This window comes from Lampetra fluviatilis, chromosome 15, assembly GCF_964198595.1.
Source record: "Lampetra fluviatilis chromosome 15, kcLamFluv1.1, whole genome shotgun sequence".
Taxonomy (NCBI): Eukaryota; Metazoa; Chordata; class Hyperoartia; order Petromyzontiformes; family Petromyzontidae; genus Lampetra; species Lampetra fluviatilis.
Genome location: NC_136289.1, coordinates 8121575 through 8140884, shown reverse-complemented (window position 1 = coordinate 8140884; position 19310 = coordinate 8121575). Strand labels below are relative to the sequence as shown.

Below are 19310 nucleotides of genomic sequence, written 5' to 3'. Positions count from 1 at the left end.
CTATCTCATTCCAGTGCATCTTTTTTGTTCAAACATACATTGATGTCGATTTAAAGCTTTCGTGACTGCAGGGATTCATCTTCTTGGTTCTTTCGGTAAAGTCATGTAGAAGGGAAATAATAAAATTATAAAAATACAACATAATAAAATAAATCTCACAATTAATTCTCACAATTATGATAATTATTTTATTATGTTTTATTTTTATTATTTTATTATTTCCCTTCTACGTGACTTTACCGAAAGAACCAAGAAGATACATTAATGCATTCATAAGATTTTTTTGCTAATTCAACAACCATGCAAGCTAAAATCTTGACAATCTGTTTTACATCTCTGGCTATGTCGGGGCACAACGTGGTTTAGGTGTTTGCCTTTTGGCCTCTTGCCTCAGCCGAGGCACACCGGGAACACGTAACAATGTTTGAGTCGCTTCTGCTAAGAGTTGCCTAAGTTTGTGGTTTAAGCCATCGTCTCGTTAATGGGTCACATGGGTGGGCGTCGCAGCCTTCGAGGCTAAAATAGCGCGGTGGCGCATGGCATGAGCGCTGCAGTCCTGAAAATCCCCTCGCTGGTTCGCTACCCGGGAAAGATTCTCGCGATCGATATGCACGCGTAGGGCGTTCATCGTTGGGAGACGGACTGCCTGCATCACGGCGTGCGTCCCCACACGCGTGCCGTCCACACGCCCCGGCGCTGGATTATGCCTCCGCTCTCTTGTTCTTTTCTTCAGCCGCGACACGCCAACACTCATGGCCGGAGGGGATGAAGAGGATGGTACATGCACACACCCTTTTTACAGTTAGACTTTAGATACAAATTGATGCAAAGTAAATATAGTGTATGTAATTTTGTTGTGTTTTTTGCGTGCTATGACCGCAGAAGTGTTTTGCCCTTGAGGCTTCGTTGCTATAGAAGCATGACGTGAGATGCTTTAGCTGACATAAACACTGCTTGCATTTTAAGATCTTTTGTTGTGCACACCGGGGTTTTGCATTACTGTTGACCGCGTTGGTCCATTGAGGCATTAATCAAGTTAGTGTCATTTACTGAATACGTAGCAGTCTTATTTCCGTCTGACTTGTCTCTCGCTAGTTTTCTGTAAGCTGTCTCTTGACAAACGGACTTATGTCATGCTCCATCTACACAGTGCATGCAGGTGCGCGCGTGTACACACACTTGCCAGTAGAAGGCAGTTCTTGAACTCGGTCGGACACATTGTCATTTCGTTTGCACTTGCCTAGTGTGTGATGTGCGAACAAGAATGTCTTTTTTTTTGCGGAACCATAAACAAAAACACGCGTGTAGGTACGGCCACATTGGTGGGGCAAGCCGATGTCATTGCCAGCGAGTAGCGTGTATCTTTGGTGGGTGCCAGGTAATCTCATTGTACCCGCACTTCCTGCGCCGCGTGTTGTGGTGCTGTGAAACTAAAGCACAGCTCGGCGTGGAAGTGCCCCAACCCCTCCTCTCTGAACCTCGCCATGAACTTTCGTAGGGCATCAACAGTCATCATTACCGAGAGGAGATGAGCCACAAGCAAGAGCAGACGTGTTTGTGTGATGCCGCAGTTGGTTATATGCGTGGTTTGCTTAAAACTATTATGCTGGGCCCTATGCCAGCACGCAAAGCGCGTTTGTACGAAACATACTATCAGGGTGGGTGCATGTCGCTTGATAGGCTTTTTGTAAGAGATGGCCAGTTCCAAGAACGTGTGAAGCCATTAGCAGCAGATACCAGTAAATCACTTCACTAAATTAAAACACATGATCGAGTAGTTTTCCATAATAGAGGTTTTTGGGTTAGATCGCGTAAAATATAAATGTGTTGTTAAAACCCGCCAACACCCAGCACATCCATTTTATAAGGGTTGTCATGTAAACAACGTGCTAATTCGTCACTAGTACAGCACACCAGTGTGTTGGAGAGCCAAGCCACAACATTTACAAACCGAGTACGACGTTTCGCCAGTAATTACAACTAGCTTCATCAGGCGACAGCCAGATTTGTGGAGAAGTCTTACTGTTTCGTTCCTTATATAGAGGCGTAGATGTGTTGACCACGCTTCTGCGATTCAGTCTGCTCGTGCAGGTGCTTGATGGATTGTTGCCTTTGTGACAGCATGAGAGAGATGCCGACGGTTCGGGGAGGCCTCCATCAAGCAGTGGATAGATCATGGCTGGTGATGGTTTTGGGGGCCCGGTCGGATAATAATCGTTGGCTCTTTGCACGTTCAGGTGTGTGGTACCTGTGTAAGGCTTACGTGTGCGCGTGGCCGTCCGCAGTCACTTGAGCATCTCGTTAATAATTATCATTAATAATTAATGGTCAGCACGACTGACTGGCACAGCTATGGTTCGCTGTATTTTAAATTCACTTAGAGCGGTGTTGCCGTGCCAGAGCGCTTGTGGTACCCACTCACGGCTGTCCAATAATCTCGGTGTTCCCACCGCGAGGTATTTTTTGCAGGACGGTAGCTCCGTCAGCTGATGCGTAGCATGCATTGAGTAGCAGCGTCAGCTGTCGCACTCACTGCTGCATTTGACTGTGCATGAGTGGCGATTCAGTTTTTTTTAATTTGAAGGCAGATCTTGTTGCTGTGTTGGTTTACAGTTACCTTTTAAAGTCCCCGTGGCTCTGTAACAGTGTGTCGTACATGCACTGTGTACATCCCTTTGTTACTCCACTGTTGTATGATGGCCTCCCCATGCCATGCGGGGTCATGGTGGTTATTTGACCATACTTCACCACACTGGTCAATGCTTGTTGGATTGATTTTGTATTATCTCTTGAATGTTGAACAGCCATTGTTACTCGTTATCTACAGTACAAATATTGCTGTATTATCCAGTTGCATGACAGTGGTTCGTGTGCAGCTGGCAATCGCAAGGTTATGAGACTCAGCCCTTCATCGATCTATAAAGTGTGTATTTCTTTGTGGGAGGTAAACAGCAGTTATCCAATCGAGAGACTGCCAGCTGCTATGGGAATGTGGAATTACCACCTCGCACTCAGGCCTGTAAACAGGATATGAGTCCCACCCCATGCTTGTATAATTTGGAAACTACTTGTACGTTTTATATGAAATAATTAATCACATGTCCAGGTGTGCCTGCCTTTTTCCAGGTATAAGTTATGAATCGATTGCAAGTTAACATCCGTTTGTTAGCATAAATTCTTAAACTACAGTATTTATATTTTGATTTGAAGCTTTCGTGACTGCAGGAATAATACTCTTTGGTTCTTTTGATAAAGTCACGTAGATAGAAAAATAACTAATAAATCACGACGTTTCGATAGCAACACAAGCTATCGTCTTCAGGTGAAACAACACAGCAGGCGGACTGCTGAGGCCGGAGGAAAAGTAGCGAGAAAGCGACTGCAACCAGAGGTTATATACGTTTGTGGTGGGTACAACCTCAGGGTAAGTGGGTGGGGCCAGGCATGGAATTTGTAAGTAAATGTAAGGCTAGCAAACGTTGATCAACCAGGTGTGTAGTGTTCACTGTTGTGTTGGCTGACTCTGAGTTGCATTACATTTATACATTTGCTAAGTTTTATATCTTTTTTCCTTTTTCTCTCTATCACATTGTTCCCTCTGTAAATTTCATTGGCTGACGTTTGCTAGCTTTACATTTACTTGCAAATTCTATCCCTTGTTTTGGACCCACCACAAACCTATATAACCTCTGGTTGCAGTAGCTCTCTCGCTACATTTCCTCCTCCCTCAGCAGTCCGCCTGCTTTGTTGTTTCACCTGAAGACGATGGCTTGTGTTGCTATCGAAACGTCATGATCTATTAGCTATTTTTCTATCGACGTGACTTTACCGAAAGAACCAAAGAGTATTTATAGTTTACCAGGTAAGGCCCACTGAGCTAAATAGCCCTCTTTCAGAAGTGACCTGGCCACAAAGGATAGCTCAACGAAGTGGCTTATCACATGGAAATGTATAAATACTCTAAATGCATGTTTATAAATGTGGAGAGGAAAACCAAAGGACCCGGAGAGAAAAAAAACCGTGCGACCACGGGGAGAGAGTGATGTGGAAACTTCAAATATGCAGCCATCAGGGTCGGGATTGAAGCCACGACCTCCTGCATACCAGGCGAGGGAGTTAACATCTCCGAGCCACCGCGGCGCCCCCAAGCATGAGGCGAGTGGGTCGCGCCGATTGTCCCACGGTGAGCAGAAAGCACCGTCCGCGTTTTGCTAAATGGGTTGCGCACGGCTTGGCCGCTGTCTGTCTTCTCAATGCTGCGCCAGCGGGAAGCAATTGCCTCCTCCCTCCATCGCCCGGCTAAATTGAGCGCTGGAAACACCAGAGTCTGACTCGTCCTCAAATGCGCGGGCACAGCGGTCTGGGCCCGCCTGTGGCTGTCGTGGCACCCACTCGCCAATATCCAAACTGAGTAGCGCACGCTGCAGGGAGCCAACTGGTGCAAGGTTTGTCTGGGCTGGTGCTGGTCCTGGTCCATACGCAACGGGCCGCACCAGCCACACCACCATGCCCGGATATAGCTCTCACCTCCGCACTTTCAAAAGGTCAGATGACTACTTGGTTTCACAGGCAGGGATGGTACCGCCTAGGGTTCCTGTAAAGTTATTGGACGAAGCGGCAGAATTTCCTCTTTGTTGTAGTGGGAGATGCCCGCACGTGTATGCACCCGCACGTGCAAACAGACTGCTGGGGAGTGCACATTGGTCGGCCTTTGCCCTGTGTTTGGACAAGCACGCGAATCTGTTGACAAACCCGTGGGGCGGTATTCACTTGCGCCAACTCGATCGGGTTCACGGGCCGCTGGGCCGGACCGACGCACTTCGTGAACAGCAAATGTTAATAGCACATGGGGAAGGGGTGGGGGGGATAGACAAATTAACTGGAAGGGAGGGGAGCAACTGTACCAGCTCCGTGTATAAGATTCCTCGTAGGGCATGGCACTGCTTCAGGCAAACACACACACGCGCAGAATTCCTGCTACTGCCCTGCCGTTTACGCATACATCACCCAAGCAGTCCGGTTACATTCCCAAACAAGGGCACAACCCCCCTGTCCTCATATGAGTGGGGGCCAAAAACATATCCCACAATGCCTTGCCCCTCTTCTCCGCCCCTCTGCCGCGTGACCGCGAGTGGCGCCGTGCTGCAGCGTGCGCTCGCTGCTGCTGGCCAACTCGACCTTGCGCTGCAGTTATTTTTGGAAGCCAGCTTCTCTCTCTTGTGTCGCCATTGGTCGTAAGTTTCTGGTGGTGAGTTGTGACAAAGTGTCGTCCGATGAATTGCCTAAGCCTTCTTCGTTAGCCTTATCGGGCGCAGCGTTTGCGAGTGCTGTCTGAGGTTAATGAGCCCATGCCGGTGGCTGTGTTCGGCAAACACTTTGGCTGCCCAGCTCGAGGGACACAGCCATCTCACGTTGGACTGAATGTAAATAAATCTGCGAGGTCAGTTTAAAAATATCCATAGTCGTTATGGAGATAATGAAATGAGAATGAAGTTTCCTGGCCCCCACGGGCATTCAAGGTGGGCTTCTCTGTTGGGGTTGTGCAGAGTTGGCTGGGTGCCTCCGGCAGCCAATGCCATGTCAAAGGACTAAGCAACGATAAGATCCTGGGTTCGAGTCTGGGCAACCACGCTCAATTAAACCGGCTTCTGGCTTTAGTGAGCTGATCGTTACAGCCAGGTCCGCAATGACAGATTGAAAGAAAATTCTTTACATTCGTTTACACCGAGTTAAACATTGCGATTGGATTGCTTTGCAATGAAACACGTCTTAAGGAAAAGACGACCGCTTGCATTGCGATCGAAACGTCGTTTTCTGTTATTTTTTAATATATTTTTTGAACCTCTCTACGTGACTTTACGGAAAGACCCAAGAATATGAATTCTTGCAGTCACGAATGCTTTAAATCAACATCAGTGCGTACCAAATAAAAGGTGTGTACCCCTGAGTGTGGTTAAGGAGGTGCTTCTGAAGTAGTTAAGGTGCCTCATCTTGTGGGGCCGCTCTCGGACACAAAGCCGTGCACGGCTCGCTGTTCTGATTTGTATCGTCGCATAACGTGACGCTGATAACAGCGAAGTTGTAACATAAATGGATGGAGGACAAAATAACGCCCTGACACCCCCCCCCCGCACGTGAGCGCCTGGATAGATCGTTGGCAAGGTAATGATCCCTCGCGTTATTTCCCTTGGCTGAGAATGTGGCTTCTTGTGGCTCCACGCCTGGAGGTGGGGTGTGTGTGTGTATTGTGCTCTGTGTGGCTGTGATGAAGGGGGTGCTGGACTGGGCGTGGAGCTGTGCCCTCGGTGATATGCGGCCCCTGGCCCTGTTTGCATCGGACGAGGGGCGGGTCGCAGTGTTTGTGTACAGTGTCTTTGAGTTGCGGTTGAATTTGGATGCTTCGTGTATGTTATGTATGTTGGAACTTCTTTCACACCGTACGTAGCCAACCGGTCCAATCGGAGGTGTGGGGGAACGACAACAAACTAAACAAAAAAAGCAGTTGTAAAGAAATTCATCCAAATTGATTGTTATTCGAATCACCAGCCATCCACTGGATGAAGTCCTGCCAAAGCCTTTGCCCACTTTCACTGGCTTGTGAGTTCCTGGATGTTTGCTTTATTCTGGCTTCAGCTAGTGAATCTTTATCAATACAACCAGTAAACAGCTAAGTGTGCAGAGAGAGTGACGGTACACAATATGACGGGTCATCATTAGGCCTCTTTGGACATTCTGTGCTTATTTGTGTGCTATTAGCTAAGACTTAGTCTGCTCTCTGTATTTTGTTGTTGAACTTTGTATTGCCTCTTCGCCTGCCGATACCATAACTAGGTATATTTCACGATTCAGCCCCTTTCCTTTCCTCTCTGTGGTTTTTCAAATTGTCACAATTTCTGTACCATTATGGTGAATAAAATGGCCTCTTTTAGGCTGCAGGGGGTCACGTGAACATTTCAACTTGCTGTAAAAAACACACACATCTGTTCCTACATGCACAATTTGATACACGTATCATGTGTTGACAGATTAGTAGTCGATAAAAAACGAATAGAGTCATTGCTACGTTGGTCAGTGGGGGGATCCTAAACTGGGAATGTGGCCCAAGACCGGTTCAGATGTCACTCGCCACCGCTGTCAGCCATGCACGGAAATCTAACTCAGGGTGCCAGGTTCATCATGGAGTGCGCTAACCACGACTGTGACACCATTTTATTTCACCCAATATTTACACGTAATTTATGTAATGGAATTAATCGGGTCTTGCGTGTGTGATTTTACGTGCGTATTTTGAGTGCAATCATCGCTAATGAATGGATTAATTAATTAAATGCCGACCAAATACCGGCGCGCGAGTTTAAACGGCGTTCGAGCGGCGTGGAGCGCGGCTCTGAGCCCAGCTGTGTGCCATGTGTGTTTCTGTGCGCGCTGCAGGTAACGTTCCCCGAGCCAAAGTCATTAAGGTTGCAAAGCCGCAGCCAAAGAAGTTAAACAAGGTGAGACCCCGAGACTCGCGTGCGGTCGTTTGTTGAATTCGCAGGCTCCTCAGTTCGCCTGTAGATACTTTTTATTACGTTTGGGGAAATATCCTGGGAAATTATTGTCAAGGTTACTTGATGTGTTTTGGCTTGTAAAGCACACGGTTGTTTACTGTGGAAATTTGCGATGTGTCACGTCAAGTTTTTTTTTGCAGGCGAGCGATTTTAGCGACATTACAAATTGGCCGACACCGGGAGAGATTGCGAATCGAGAGGTAAGTTTATAAGCAAAACACTAAAACAATCCTTCATATCATATTTAAGATCGCAAGTGTTCTGCCTTGTATCGGCATCACCTTGAACGTATCACTAAACACAAGCTCTATAAAGAAACAAAAATTGAAGACTTTCCCTCCCACCTGCAATAGGCTCTTCCTCCCTTCATGATCCCATAAATCAGCCACGTGCCTCCCTTTACAACCAAGAGTCTGTAACCCACGGGTCTATCCATGCCAACACTTGCAAATAACTCATCCCCAACCTATCCCAGTTTATTTGTCTCCTCACTACTTCAATGTCCCTGATGTAAGCAACTTGCTATGCCCTTGAACTAAAGTCTAAAGGAAATGGTATTAGTTTGTTGAACATGTTTCAACATGCTTAGTAAGTGTGGCATTAACTCCCAATTGCGTGGACTCTGCATTCCTCCTCGTTTCTCCACTCATTCCCGTGTGGGTCATCCTCTCCACATCTCCTCCACAATATTTCAAATCCTGGTTCACCACTACGAAGCACTTACTTCTAGGCCTGCCTCTTCGTCTCCACCCTGGTGCTTCCACGTCCATCATCTTTCTTTTCCAACGTGGTTTTCGTCTCCCTACATGTCCTAGCCACCGGACTCTTTACCAGTGGACCGTATGATCCAAGCGAGCGACATATTGCAGATCTTCGCGTTAACCTGGTTGGCCACGCTTCTCCACGTTGCAGACCTCGACCCACTCGCCCAACTCGAGAAAAACCGCCGTCCGACGCGAGAAGGACCGTGAGAAGGAGGGGGAGAACGAGGTGGAAGAAGAGGAGGAGGAAGAGGCGGTGACGAGGAGGAGGAAGGACGCCACAGACGAGGACGTGGACGACGAGAAGGACAGCGAAAGCAAGGAGAACCGCAGTGGGCGCGCAAGCCCGCTGGAGAACGGCACGGACCCCAGCTCCCCACAGCCCAAGAAGAGAGGTGGGCACTGATACGCGCGATCGCGTAGATCCCACTCGAGGATCGAGCACCAGGACGGCAGCAGCAGGGTCACTCCGTTAAGGGGGGTTGGCCATCGGAATAGTTGGCCAGTCATTAACAAGTCATCCTGAATGCGGTCCCAACAATGAGAGAGGTGTCCAATGAGGTAATTCGGTAGCGGTGGACAATATCTTAAACGTTGCAACTTGGAGATGTATTGTTGGAAATGTAGTTGGGTGTAAGAGCAGTCATCACAGTTTGCATTTAAATAATTTTCATTCAACAAATGTTACGTGGCAAACTTTTATCGTTACATTTAGTTGAAAGATTTACATTCAAGCATAAACCAGCTTAAACAAATTGTGTACGTAGATCATTTGTGAGCTGTGTAGGGTTTAAGTAATTCATTTGCATCTCTTGGATAATTTCTCACGTGTTTGATAAGAAGCGTGGATATCTTATTCCACTTTCATTGCAACCATCCAGTTAACTTAAAGTATACAAAGAGTTTTCCACCACTGCGCTGCAATGGCTTGGGCCAAGAGCCACTTGAGAATGGAATAGCGGTTACGTAATGTATTGCCCTTGGTCATTATTACATTTTAAGGACATCGCAGAATTTAAATCCAAAAGACACAAGTCGGCAAACCCCTAATGAACTGGGAAAAAAAAGCGTCTCGAAGGGGGTTGGGTAGGTGCATTGACGCAGATAAGAGGTGATCAGATAATTATCTGATTATAATCGGTGAATTCACATTTTCCCACACATTACTTAATTATCAAACCTTAGGATTGTGATTTGACGCATCGCCATTGCAGTGGGACAAACACTTGGGATTGCCTCCTGCTCTCATCCCTGGGTCAGACGTGCGTCCTGCATCGTGCCAATAATTGCACGGCGCACATCACCCGGCAGAGCTGCCAGTGCGGAACAAATAAAACAGCCGCTTGCGTGCTCCGCTCATCGATCGGCACGGGAAACACGACAGCTGAGCTCGTAGAACATTAACGGGTTGAATTAGTTTTTTTCCAGCGGGGCTGACTAACAGCTGTTAATTTCAGGGAGAGTGATCATCTAGGGTCATCTCTTGTCAAGGTGGTTTTTAGAAAAACTGACGTGTCTCTGCCGTCTCGCAACCGTGGCCACGTATGCATAGGGAGGCTCCTGGGCACGCATTTGGATCGTTAAGAAGGGAAGGCTGAACAAAACAACTTTTAAATCCATCGGTAACTTGATAAAAATGGTGGTGAAATAATCAGTCTTTCAAAAAAATAACAGTAATATAGTCCTGATGTAAAAATTATTGATATTGAGCTGTCCATCAATCGGTTTCTTTGGCAAGTAACTGCAACCCCCACCGGTCCCTTCATTAAATACTTTTACTCACTTTCCAGGTCAGGTTACACCATTTGATTAAACAAAGGAATATTTTGTAAATGGAAATTAAATTAGAAGCTTTTTGTGAGCGTTTCGCGTCCTTGTGTATTCACCGTTTAGTCCTTGAGTAAAAGGCAGAATGACGGACATACATCTTTCACTATTTCGAGAGTGGTGTGGTTGTGTCCTAATTTTGTGGGCGCTCCTCCCTCGCACCCCCACAGTGAGCAAGCAGAAGTGGGTACCGCTGGCGCTGGATGGAGGAGGGAGCGACGGAGGCGGCCCCGAGAGGCCCAGCTCTCGCAGCAGCCTGAGGTCGTCGCAGCCGCCCGGCGGCCGCAGGGCCGACGGCGTCAGAGGTGAGGCCTTCACCCGGCAGCGGATTGGCAAAGCACTGCATACCATTGTTACATGTTATTTTCAGGCAGGTTACGGGATGGTAATTTAGAACTGAATGTGCATGCTTGGGTGACAACCATTATCACGAGCAGGGGTCTAACCCGGGTGGCTAGAAATGGAGCTGTGAGGAGGGATACCTGTAAAACAGCCCTGAGGACGATGTGGGAATAGTGTAGTGTGGGTCAAACAGACGTGGGTCTGCGTAAAGCTGTGTCATCGCATCGTGCAACAGTGCAATATGGGACAGCGAGATGAGTGATTGTAGCATGGGTCCCAGTGATGTGAAACAGCTGTGTAGGAAAAAGTGGAGTGGGATAGGTAGCAGAGTGGGTTGGGAAAGTGACGTTAGGGGAGAGAGTAGTATGGGACGAAGTGGGGTGTGTTGTCAGCACGGTGTGTTGTCACAGTGACGTGGGGTTACGTGGCACGGCGGTGCGGGCTGTGTTGACACGCTGGGTTTGTGACACCCGCGGACCTGTTTCTAGGCTGGAGGCGCGAGGATCGTCGCGATGACCTGGACGACACGGCGAGCGTGCGCAGCGAGGGTGGAGGCACCCGCGGAGGCGGCTTCCGAGGCAGGGGTCGCGGCCGGGGGCGCGGTCGGGGACGCGGAGGAAGGGGCGGCCCCCGAGGTGATTGCTCAACATTGATCCATACGTCTTCCCACCATGGTCACAATTCGAATCTGCACTCTCTTCCATTGTTTGTTTCATTTGTTCTCTTTTGCTCTGTCACATTTGCTTACAGCTAACTTTAATTAATACTTGTTGACCATGGTTGCATCGCATTAGCGGTCACGTTCTGCGTCGTTCATTCAGTTCAGTAACAGCCTTCAATTTGCATTAAATTTAAACTAAGATTTGTACGCGCACGTTATTCCGTACGTGGTGTGTATCATTAGCGTAAGAGTTAATTTAATCAATGCGTCGCTGCATATAACGTCCATAGAAATCAGCGCCACCCCAATGCGTCGCTCCATGTTGTCACTCCTACGTCCTTTGCCATGTCCTGTCTTTGAGTCCGTTCCGTGTGTCGCTCGCTCTGCGATTCTCACTCCCGTTTCCCCCCCCGTTTTTTCTCTCCCCCGGCTCCAGGCGGCCTCGATTTCCGATTCGGCCTCGGGGAGCGGGCGGGCGGCAGTGGCCCCGACGGATCTGGCTCAGCGCTGCTCGACTACAGCCCCCACCTCGTCTACTACTACGACGACGGCCACGGGCCGCAGATCTACACCGTGGAGGAGACGCTGCTCAAGGAGTACGTCAAGCGGCAGATGTAAGTCCCGGCCGCTGTGACGACACATGTGCTGCCAAGACCGGGTTGGCTTGGAGGTCGGCGGAGTTGGTGGATCGCAGAGAGATGGAGCCATTGTATGTGAGGCACCTTTCAGCTGTAGTGCATCCAAGTGGTGCCTGCAGCAGGAGGTACAAAAAGTAGGTTTTTAATAGCTACACGCCTTTTTTGAACATATATTCGTGAAGCTCACAAACCTTGCTCGGCTGTTAGGTGGCCAGGAGATGGCGGTATAGCCAAGTGGGTTCGTGCAGTCGTACGGTTGCTCTCCAGCTTATCCCCAAGTGAAAATTACTCAATGCCATTTACCAATCAACTTGAGGGGTTCCTGCTGAGTCACGTGACACATTTGAGGCTTTCTTAGGTAAATTACTATTTTATTATGGTTATTTCCCTTGATGATTTGTCCCTTTGGGTGCTGCTTTGTTGCATGCGGGGTGTTAAGCCCGAGTCACACGTAGGCGCTACATGTGGGCTGCACGCTGCTCCCGTGCCTTTGTTGGGCTGCTCTCCCACTCACGCGCTGACCCCTGCTGACTCTGCTGCTGACCTCGTACGTTGGTGTGAGACTCCTTGACGCGCTGCTGCGACTGGTGCCGTGTAAATTGTTCGTCGCTTCTGCAGAGCATGCGACTCGCCACAGCTGTCTTCACAGCCAAGTGAAAGAACTGATGCAACTTAACGGGGGAATTGTGTGGCAGAGAAAAGCCCTTGACACCTGTGGTCTTTGCCACCCATCGATTGAGAACGGAGTTTTTTTTTTCACAGCTCCGTGTGATAGCTTCAGTAGGTTGCACAATCGCTTTAATTCAGTGCCGTTGCCAACACACATCGCACCTCCAATTAACATGGTTGGCTACGTACGGTGAGAAAGAAATTCAACATACATACAGCACTATAAGTAACTGGGGATTAAGTGCCAGGTTGTGCTAATTGCATTCACACCGGAGTTGAAAACTGGTTGCTTGTGGTCATGAGTGATGACCAGAAATTCAAGAGAAATTAAGGGGTTGTTGCATTGGTGCTGGTGCACACAATCGAGACGTGTTATGTTAACCAGATTAGTTTAATGGACTACAAAGACTAGATACAATCATATTTGAAATGCATTAGTCTTGTCCAGAATCTGATTGATCATAAGTATGTCGTCAATGGCATGCTGATAATGAACCAGAGTGGTTATTAATTTGGAGCTTTTAAAATATATGTTCTGCCTTTTTTTCAATCTATTTAGAGAAGAAATTGTATCAAAACGGCTCAAATGTCGTTCCGTCTTTTTAATGCATGGTGCTGTTTCTTTTACAAAGATGCCTGTTGTTTATCGATGTTCATCACAAATAACTGAACAGTCATTTCCTTGTAGTACAGCCCCAACCACACAATGCCAGGGGCTGGTGTCACACTCGGCCAAGGCTCAGACGAGACGTTTTTGCCCAACACCGCTCGCTCTTTTACAACCAGCTTGATGCCTGCACTGACCATTCATCACACCACCTTCGACCGTTTCCATCACCAGAGAGTACTACTTCAGCGTGGAGAACCTGGAGAGGGACTTTTTCCTGCGCCGCAAGATGGACCAGGAGGGCTTCCTGCCGGTGTCGCTCATCGCCGGCTTTCACCGCGTGCAGACGCTCACCACCGATGAGCACCTCATCATGGAGGTACGGGCAGGCTAGCGGGCGGTGGATGGGCCAGTCAGTGGCTGGGTGCGTGAATTGTTATTTTTTACGTTTTTATTACAGCTCAACGTGAGCCTGATACAAAGCGCCGGTCATCGAACGAAGAGGGGAACAGAAATGCCATAAACAGCAGCCCGAGTTCAACGTCCACAGGGCCTAGTGTGAAGGGGTTAAACTGGGCTCACTGCTCCAACCAGGTGGGAACCACGAGTGGGGAGAGATGACGGTTTTAAGGGTCCGTGAACTGTTAAGCGAGTGAGCAAAGAAAATTATTGGATCGGCAGGCATGTGGGTAGGTGCGTATGAGTAAGTGAATAAATAATTGTGTGCGTGGGTGGGGCATATGGGCAGGCAAGTGAGCAAACGCGTGGGTAGGTGGGTGTGTTAATAGGTGGGCAGGCGGGTGGACCAGTAGGTGGGTAAGGTAGGTGGTTAAGGGGGTATCTGAGTGAGGGAGCTCTATAAATATGGATACCCTCCGTTTAGTGTAATTAGTTATTTTTATTTCAGTGCAATGTCATGTAGGTGCGAGTTTCTTTAGCTCTGTAAAGAAGCACGGCTTCCAGATTTAAGGTCATGAGTTATTATTTGGTCAAAAAGTAATATTGGCACTTTCATCATCCTCACCATCCAGGGTTGGTAAAATGAGTACCACTTTAGTGAGCCTGCTTGGCATAGTGAAATCGACAGTGGCTGCTGCTTGAGGTCAACTGGTCCTCACCATAGGAATGGGGACTGTCTTCTCAATCTTGGCTGCCAGGAGAGTTTCTCGCCTGCGATGGAGGTCTCATTGGAGCATGGTGGGAAGGGAGACTCTTGACCTTTGATGTTGAACGTTGACATCTGGGACCTTTGGATGGCTGGATGAAAGCACACTGAATTGGAACGTTCTGCTTACGTGTCACTTAACGCAGTACAAATTGAGCGAAATGTTCACTGTAAATTCGAGGCTTAATTTCAGCTCGACGACTGGGAAACTATTTTCTCATTCAGCACACAACATCCAGTATTCCTCTTGCCATGAGCCGTGGCTACAAGAGACCCGTCTATTCCAGTCTTATCAGCAATCTTCAAAACATTAACTGGGAAACTCGAGTCCAGCAGCGTATTGTGTATTTATGCCCCGTGCCTCTCTCTCTGCCAGGCGCTGCACGACAGCACGGAGGTAGAGGTGGTGAACATGAAGGTGCGACGTCGTGACGACCCCTTGCGCTGGCCCATCCCGGGGATGGCCCTGCTCTCTTCGCCCACGGGCTCCGTTACCCCCTCTGCCCCCATCAGCACCGACTTCACGAGGCTCCTCGACTGCCCCGAGTTCGTGCCGGGTGCCGTGAGCAGCAGCGTCAGCCCCCCCTCTGGTGAGCTGAGCCCTGCGTCAAAAATTATCTCTCTCTACTGCGTGCACGTGTGTGTGTGTGTGTGGTCTCTTCGTAAAGCTATGTGTTACCATCTCTTTCTGTACAAATGAGAGAGTCTAGGAAGTAACCGTTGAGGATCGCCTCCAGCGTAATGCCGATTCCTCCGGTGAGTGATCGTTTCCCCCCCCCCCTTCCCGTGCATCCAGCTGGCTTAGCGAGCCGCTCCCTGGCATCGGACTGCGCCAAGGCGTCTGCTGCGGTGTCGTCAGCAGTGACGGTGGCGGCCACGGCCCGGGACACCGGACCCGGCGCCACCGCGGACGACGACGAGGAGGAGGGGAGCGAGGCGCGGCCTTTGACGCGCGCCCTCTCGGCCAGCATGCCCGAGCTCGATTCGGAGCAGTGGGTGGAGGTGAAGAAGCGACATCGCGCTCCGCCCGCCTCCAGGCCGACCAAGGTAACGTGGACACATTCGTGAACCCGCACCGCCATGTTGACGTCATCCATTCCTGCCTCACCTGCTGCGTAACGTCAAATCTGCAATCGTGTTGATTACAGTGTTCTGTGTCGTCGGAGGAGTCTGGAATTGCCTGCAGAAAATCCCACACGTGTCAAGGGAAAATGCTGAAACTCTGTTGCATGTAGCTTGGCAACCTACTTGCCGTACTGCTATTTATAAGCACTGCGTTGTTGCCCTACAGCGGGGTTTCTTCATGCTCGTAATGGCGCTTCTCTCTTTGTTCCCCACCGGAACAGCCGTAATGTTTTTTTCATGAAACATTCCCATTGTCGATCTGTGAGAGAGCAGCAGAGCCGTTTCATCATTCATACGAAATGGAGCTGGTAATCGAACGCATCAATGTTCAGTGTTGCGTTTTCCATCTGCTTCTGCCATTTGAGTCTCTGAAGTGTAAAGGGATTGATGGCCAGGCTGAGACTATAAACTCACCTTACTTGGCAACTGTTCAATTACCGAATAGACGAAACTCGGATTCAAACCTCTAAACTACATTATTTTTTTATTACCAGGTAAGGCCCACTGAGTTATATAGCTCTTTTTCAGAAGCGACCTGGCCACAAATGATAGCTCAAGGAAGTGGCTTATGACATAGAAATGTATAGCATCCTCTAAACTCTAAACGCATCTTTCTAAATGTGGAGGGAAAAAGTGGAGGACCCGGAGAAAAATCCACACGACCACGGGGAGAAAATGCAAACTCCAAATTTACAACAGGCGTCAAGAGTTGGGATCGAACCCATGATCGCCTGCATTCCATGCAAGGGAGTTAACATTTTACTCTTATGGCGGTGCCCCGGGGTACCATTGTACCCTGGCTCTCACATAATGTCCGTGATGCAGTCATTTTTAGTCTGTTGATGGTCGGCGATACGGCAATCGACTCATCTCGACGAGCTGTACACGATGCACCACTACGGTGCGTACGAGCGTTCAGGGTTTCAGCGCAATCGTCCTCACTGCGTTTCGACATCGTGGAGTAGCACTGATTTCGGATTGATTGGTACCCCAGTCGCGGAGTTAAGTAACACCCCTGGAAAAAATAGTGTCCCAGAAATAAAATATTTAATTGCCTCAGCCATTTAGTATTATTTGGTACCCTGGGGTACCGCCATAAGGATCATTTCACTAATGCAAAAATATGATGATGTCTCTAATGTGCATTCAATGTGGAGGGAAAAACCTACAAATGTCAACAGTGCCAGGTTCCCTTCAGCCTCACGCGGTTTTGTCCTCCCGAGCCACCCAAGCATCCCACAAACTCGGAGCACTCGGCAACAAGTAAAAGGAAATGGGCCTCGTGCGTTCCCATAGGAGGAAACCCCGAAGGCGGCGGCGGCAGCAGCTGCGGTGCCGGCGGTGGCGGCGGCTCCAGCGGAGGAAAAGGAGGAGCTGGACTTCATGTTCGACGAGGAGATGGAGGCGGCGGAGGTGGCCGGCCGGCAGCACCGCTTCACGCCATTCGGTGCGGGCGGCTCGGACGACAGCAGCGACTCTGAGTACGAGATGGACGACAGCGACGTCAACAAGCTCCTCATCGTCACGCAGACGCCGCCCTACATGCGGCGTCACCCGGGCGGGGACCGCACGGGCAACCACAGGTCGCGCGCCAAGTTCTCCTCCGAGCTCGTGAAGGTCATCAACGACGGCTTGTACTACTACGAGCAGGACCTCTGGCAGGACGAGACTGACTACAGCGTCATCAAGGTTCGCTTGCTCTCCCTTTGTTCATTCAGCAAAAGCAAAGTTTTTTTGTCAATTAAGGCTTGAAACTTCTTTTGACATAATCCGTTCAGTTTGAACTAGGATCGGACTTTGCCTTTATAGGGGGATTTGGTACCACGGCATCTCAGTTGAGAAGCAATTGATTTAAATATCCCTTTATCACTGGCACATCTGAAACAACCCAATGTGGGGCCCTCACTGGTTTTCCACTGGCTTATCCTGTGCCAAGATGAACGTAAACCATAAGATGGCTTCGCAAGATATCTGAATCTGCTTCAGGACCCATGAAGGGCTTCGTCAGGGCTAAAGGTGTGTTTATTATGCGTGACCTCTACACACTTCTCGTTCAACTGCGTGTGACGTCAGCGGTACAGCCTCTGCTTCTGCAGTGGGAAATACCCTGGCACCCCCTGAGCCGTGACATGCTGGCTCCACACTATCCTTTTTACAGTAAAAAAATTAGATAATCTGACCAATCTGTAACGCTTTCGCTACTTCCCCGCACCCTAACATCGCCCCTTGCCCCCCCAACAGCAGGAAGTGGAAAACTTCAGGAAGCTGACCGTCATCACAAAAGAGCAGTTCGACAGCCTCTCTCCGGGGGTCGCCATCGACCTGACGCCCGAGCCTACGTCTGAAATCGCCTGCCCAGGTGAGCGAGCTTTCGGAAATTGAATGCTCACCTCTGCATCTGCCGGGCGGTCCCGCACCTCCGATTAGCACGGTTGGCTACGTACGGTGCGAAAGAAGTTCAACATAACGAGGTGACCGCTTGCAATTATTGTGCCATTAGACCACCGTTGCATAGAGCTTCACGCTAGACGAGCCTCACTATTGTTTTTTTCCACATTACATTTGAGCGATGGGTGTCATTAGAATACATTCCATTCCGAGTGCTTTCAGCCGAAACTGCACCACCCTGTGTTATGCAACTCGTTCTGAAAGAACCCATCTCCTGACACTAGGGGGCGCACCTATATGCCCTGCAAAGCGTGTTGGTCGCTTGTCATATCCACCAAGATTAATTTTGGAATTAGCCTAATGAAGTGAAAAAACTAATTTGATGGAATACGCATTTTGTGACAGGACTAAGATCGTCGCCTGACCTCGCCACACTTGAGAATCGGCTTTTATCAAGGCTCGCTGCTTGGATTCAAACTCTGGATCTTAACAGTATCCGCCAAGTGCTCTGACCTTTGAGCTACCCAAGCTCCCTCAAAACTTGCAATTCTTGAAGCGTCGATGGTGGCGAGAGGGACCAAATTCTAATACGGCCGTCTGTAGTTGTAGGATTGTCAGACTTCTATCACATTTGAGTTCTAATTTTGTTGTTGTGACCAAGTGCGTCATTGGCTCACCATGCCCTCTCGCAATCAGCTTCCATTCCCTCTCCACCACTGGATAAATGCCACGGCTTCGAACCCAGGATCCTCGGCGGTGTCGTCTTGTGGCTCTGACCCCTGAGCTACCCCAGCCACCCCAGGCTCTGCCTTCAAACTCTTGCTGTTTGTGAATTCGACAGTGGCTGTTGGCGGGACGGACGAGTTGGCAAACCGGCTGTTCGGCTCGCCGGATCTTCCGGCGTCATGCCTTGCGCGCTCGCTCCCGGCGGCCGTACCCGAGGCGGCGCTGTGCCCGCGCACGCCGCGCACGCCCCGCACGCCGCGTACGCCACGCCTGCGCGACCCAACGCGCACCCCGCGCTTCTACCCGGTCATCAAGGAGGGCCGCGGCATTGACAACCAGGTGTGCGCCAAACTTGATACGCACTTGAAGACATACATGGGCAAAACCTGACCATAGAGAGATGTGAGCCAATTAAGAACCCAGAGTCCCTTTTGCGCTTCTATGGCCGTCTGGAACGCTCTGCCTTCTGATATTAGGAAGCCACTGGAGCAATGCACTTTTACATCTATTTTGAAAACATTTCTTTAGAACTGCTTTTGTGTTTAGTTTGTTATCCTTCCCCATACCTCCAATTAGTACGGTTGGCTATGTACGTGTGAGAGAAGTTCTACATACATAAACAAATGTGTACACAAGTGTGCATGTGTATGTACACCTACGTAAGTACAGGTAGATGAGCTTTATTTCTGGCCATGTAAAAACTCCGGTTAACTCGGTTTGACTGATGATGAGCCCCCAGATGGTTTAAACCTCTACGGAGTTTTCATGATTAAATAAATGCTGCTGCATAACATTCATCCAGGGAAAGAAAACTTAATCATTTGTGGGACATTCAAATGTTACATGGCAGG

The 19310-nt window shown here is 49.2% G+C and overlaps 1 protein-coding gene across 4 annotated transcripts in view; it reads left to right on the top strand.

Moving 5' to 3' along the window:
• Positions 1 to 19310, top strand: part of LOC144936170 (la-related protein 1B-like) — a 38103-nt gene that overhangs the window by 5595 nt on the left and 13198 nt on the right. The window contains exons 2-13 of one of the 4 annotated variants that reach the window (XM_078863098.1): positions 7432 to 7493; positions 7691 to 7750; positions 8463 to 8706; positions 10309 to 10443; positions 10969 to 11115; positions 11578 to 11755; positions 13290 to 13434; positions 14597 to 14810; positions 15083 to 15267; positions 16642 to 17034; positions 17587 to 17704; positions 18575 to 18798. In XM_078863098.1, the coding sequence (XP_078719224.1) occupies positions 7432 to 7493; positions 7691 to 7750; positions 8463 to 8706; positions 10309 to 10443; positions 10969 to 11115; positions 11578 to 11755; positions 13290 to 13434; positions 14597 to 14810; positions 15083 to 15267; positions 16642 to 17034; positions 17587 to 17704; positions 18575 to 18798 (2105 nt within the window). Of the gene's footprint in view, positions 1 to 7431; positions 7494 to 7690; positions 7751 to 8462; positions 8707 to 10308; positions 10444 to 10968; positions 11116 to 11577; positions 11756 to 13289; positions 13435 to 14596; positions 14811 to 15016; positions 15268 to 16641; positions 17035 to 17586; positions 17705 to 18574; positions 18799 to 19310 lie in introns of all 4 variants that reach the window. The other 3 variants (XM_078863097.1, XM_078863096.1, XM_078863095.1) reach the window with 3 other exon arrangements.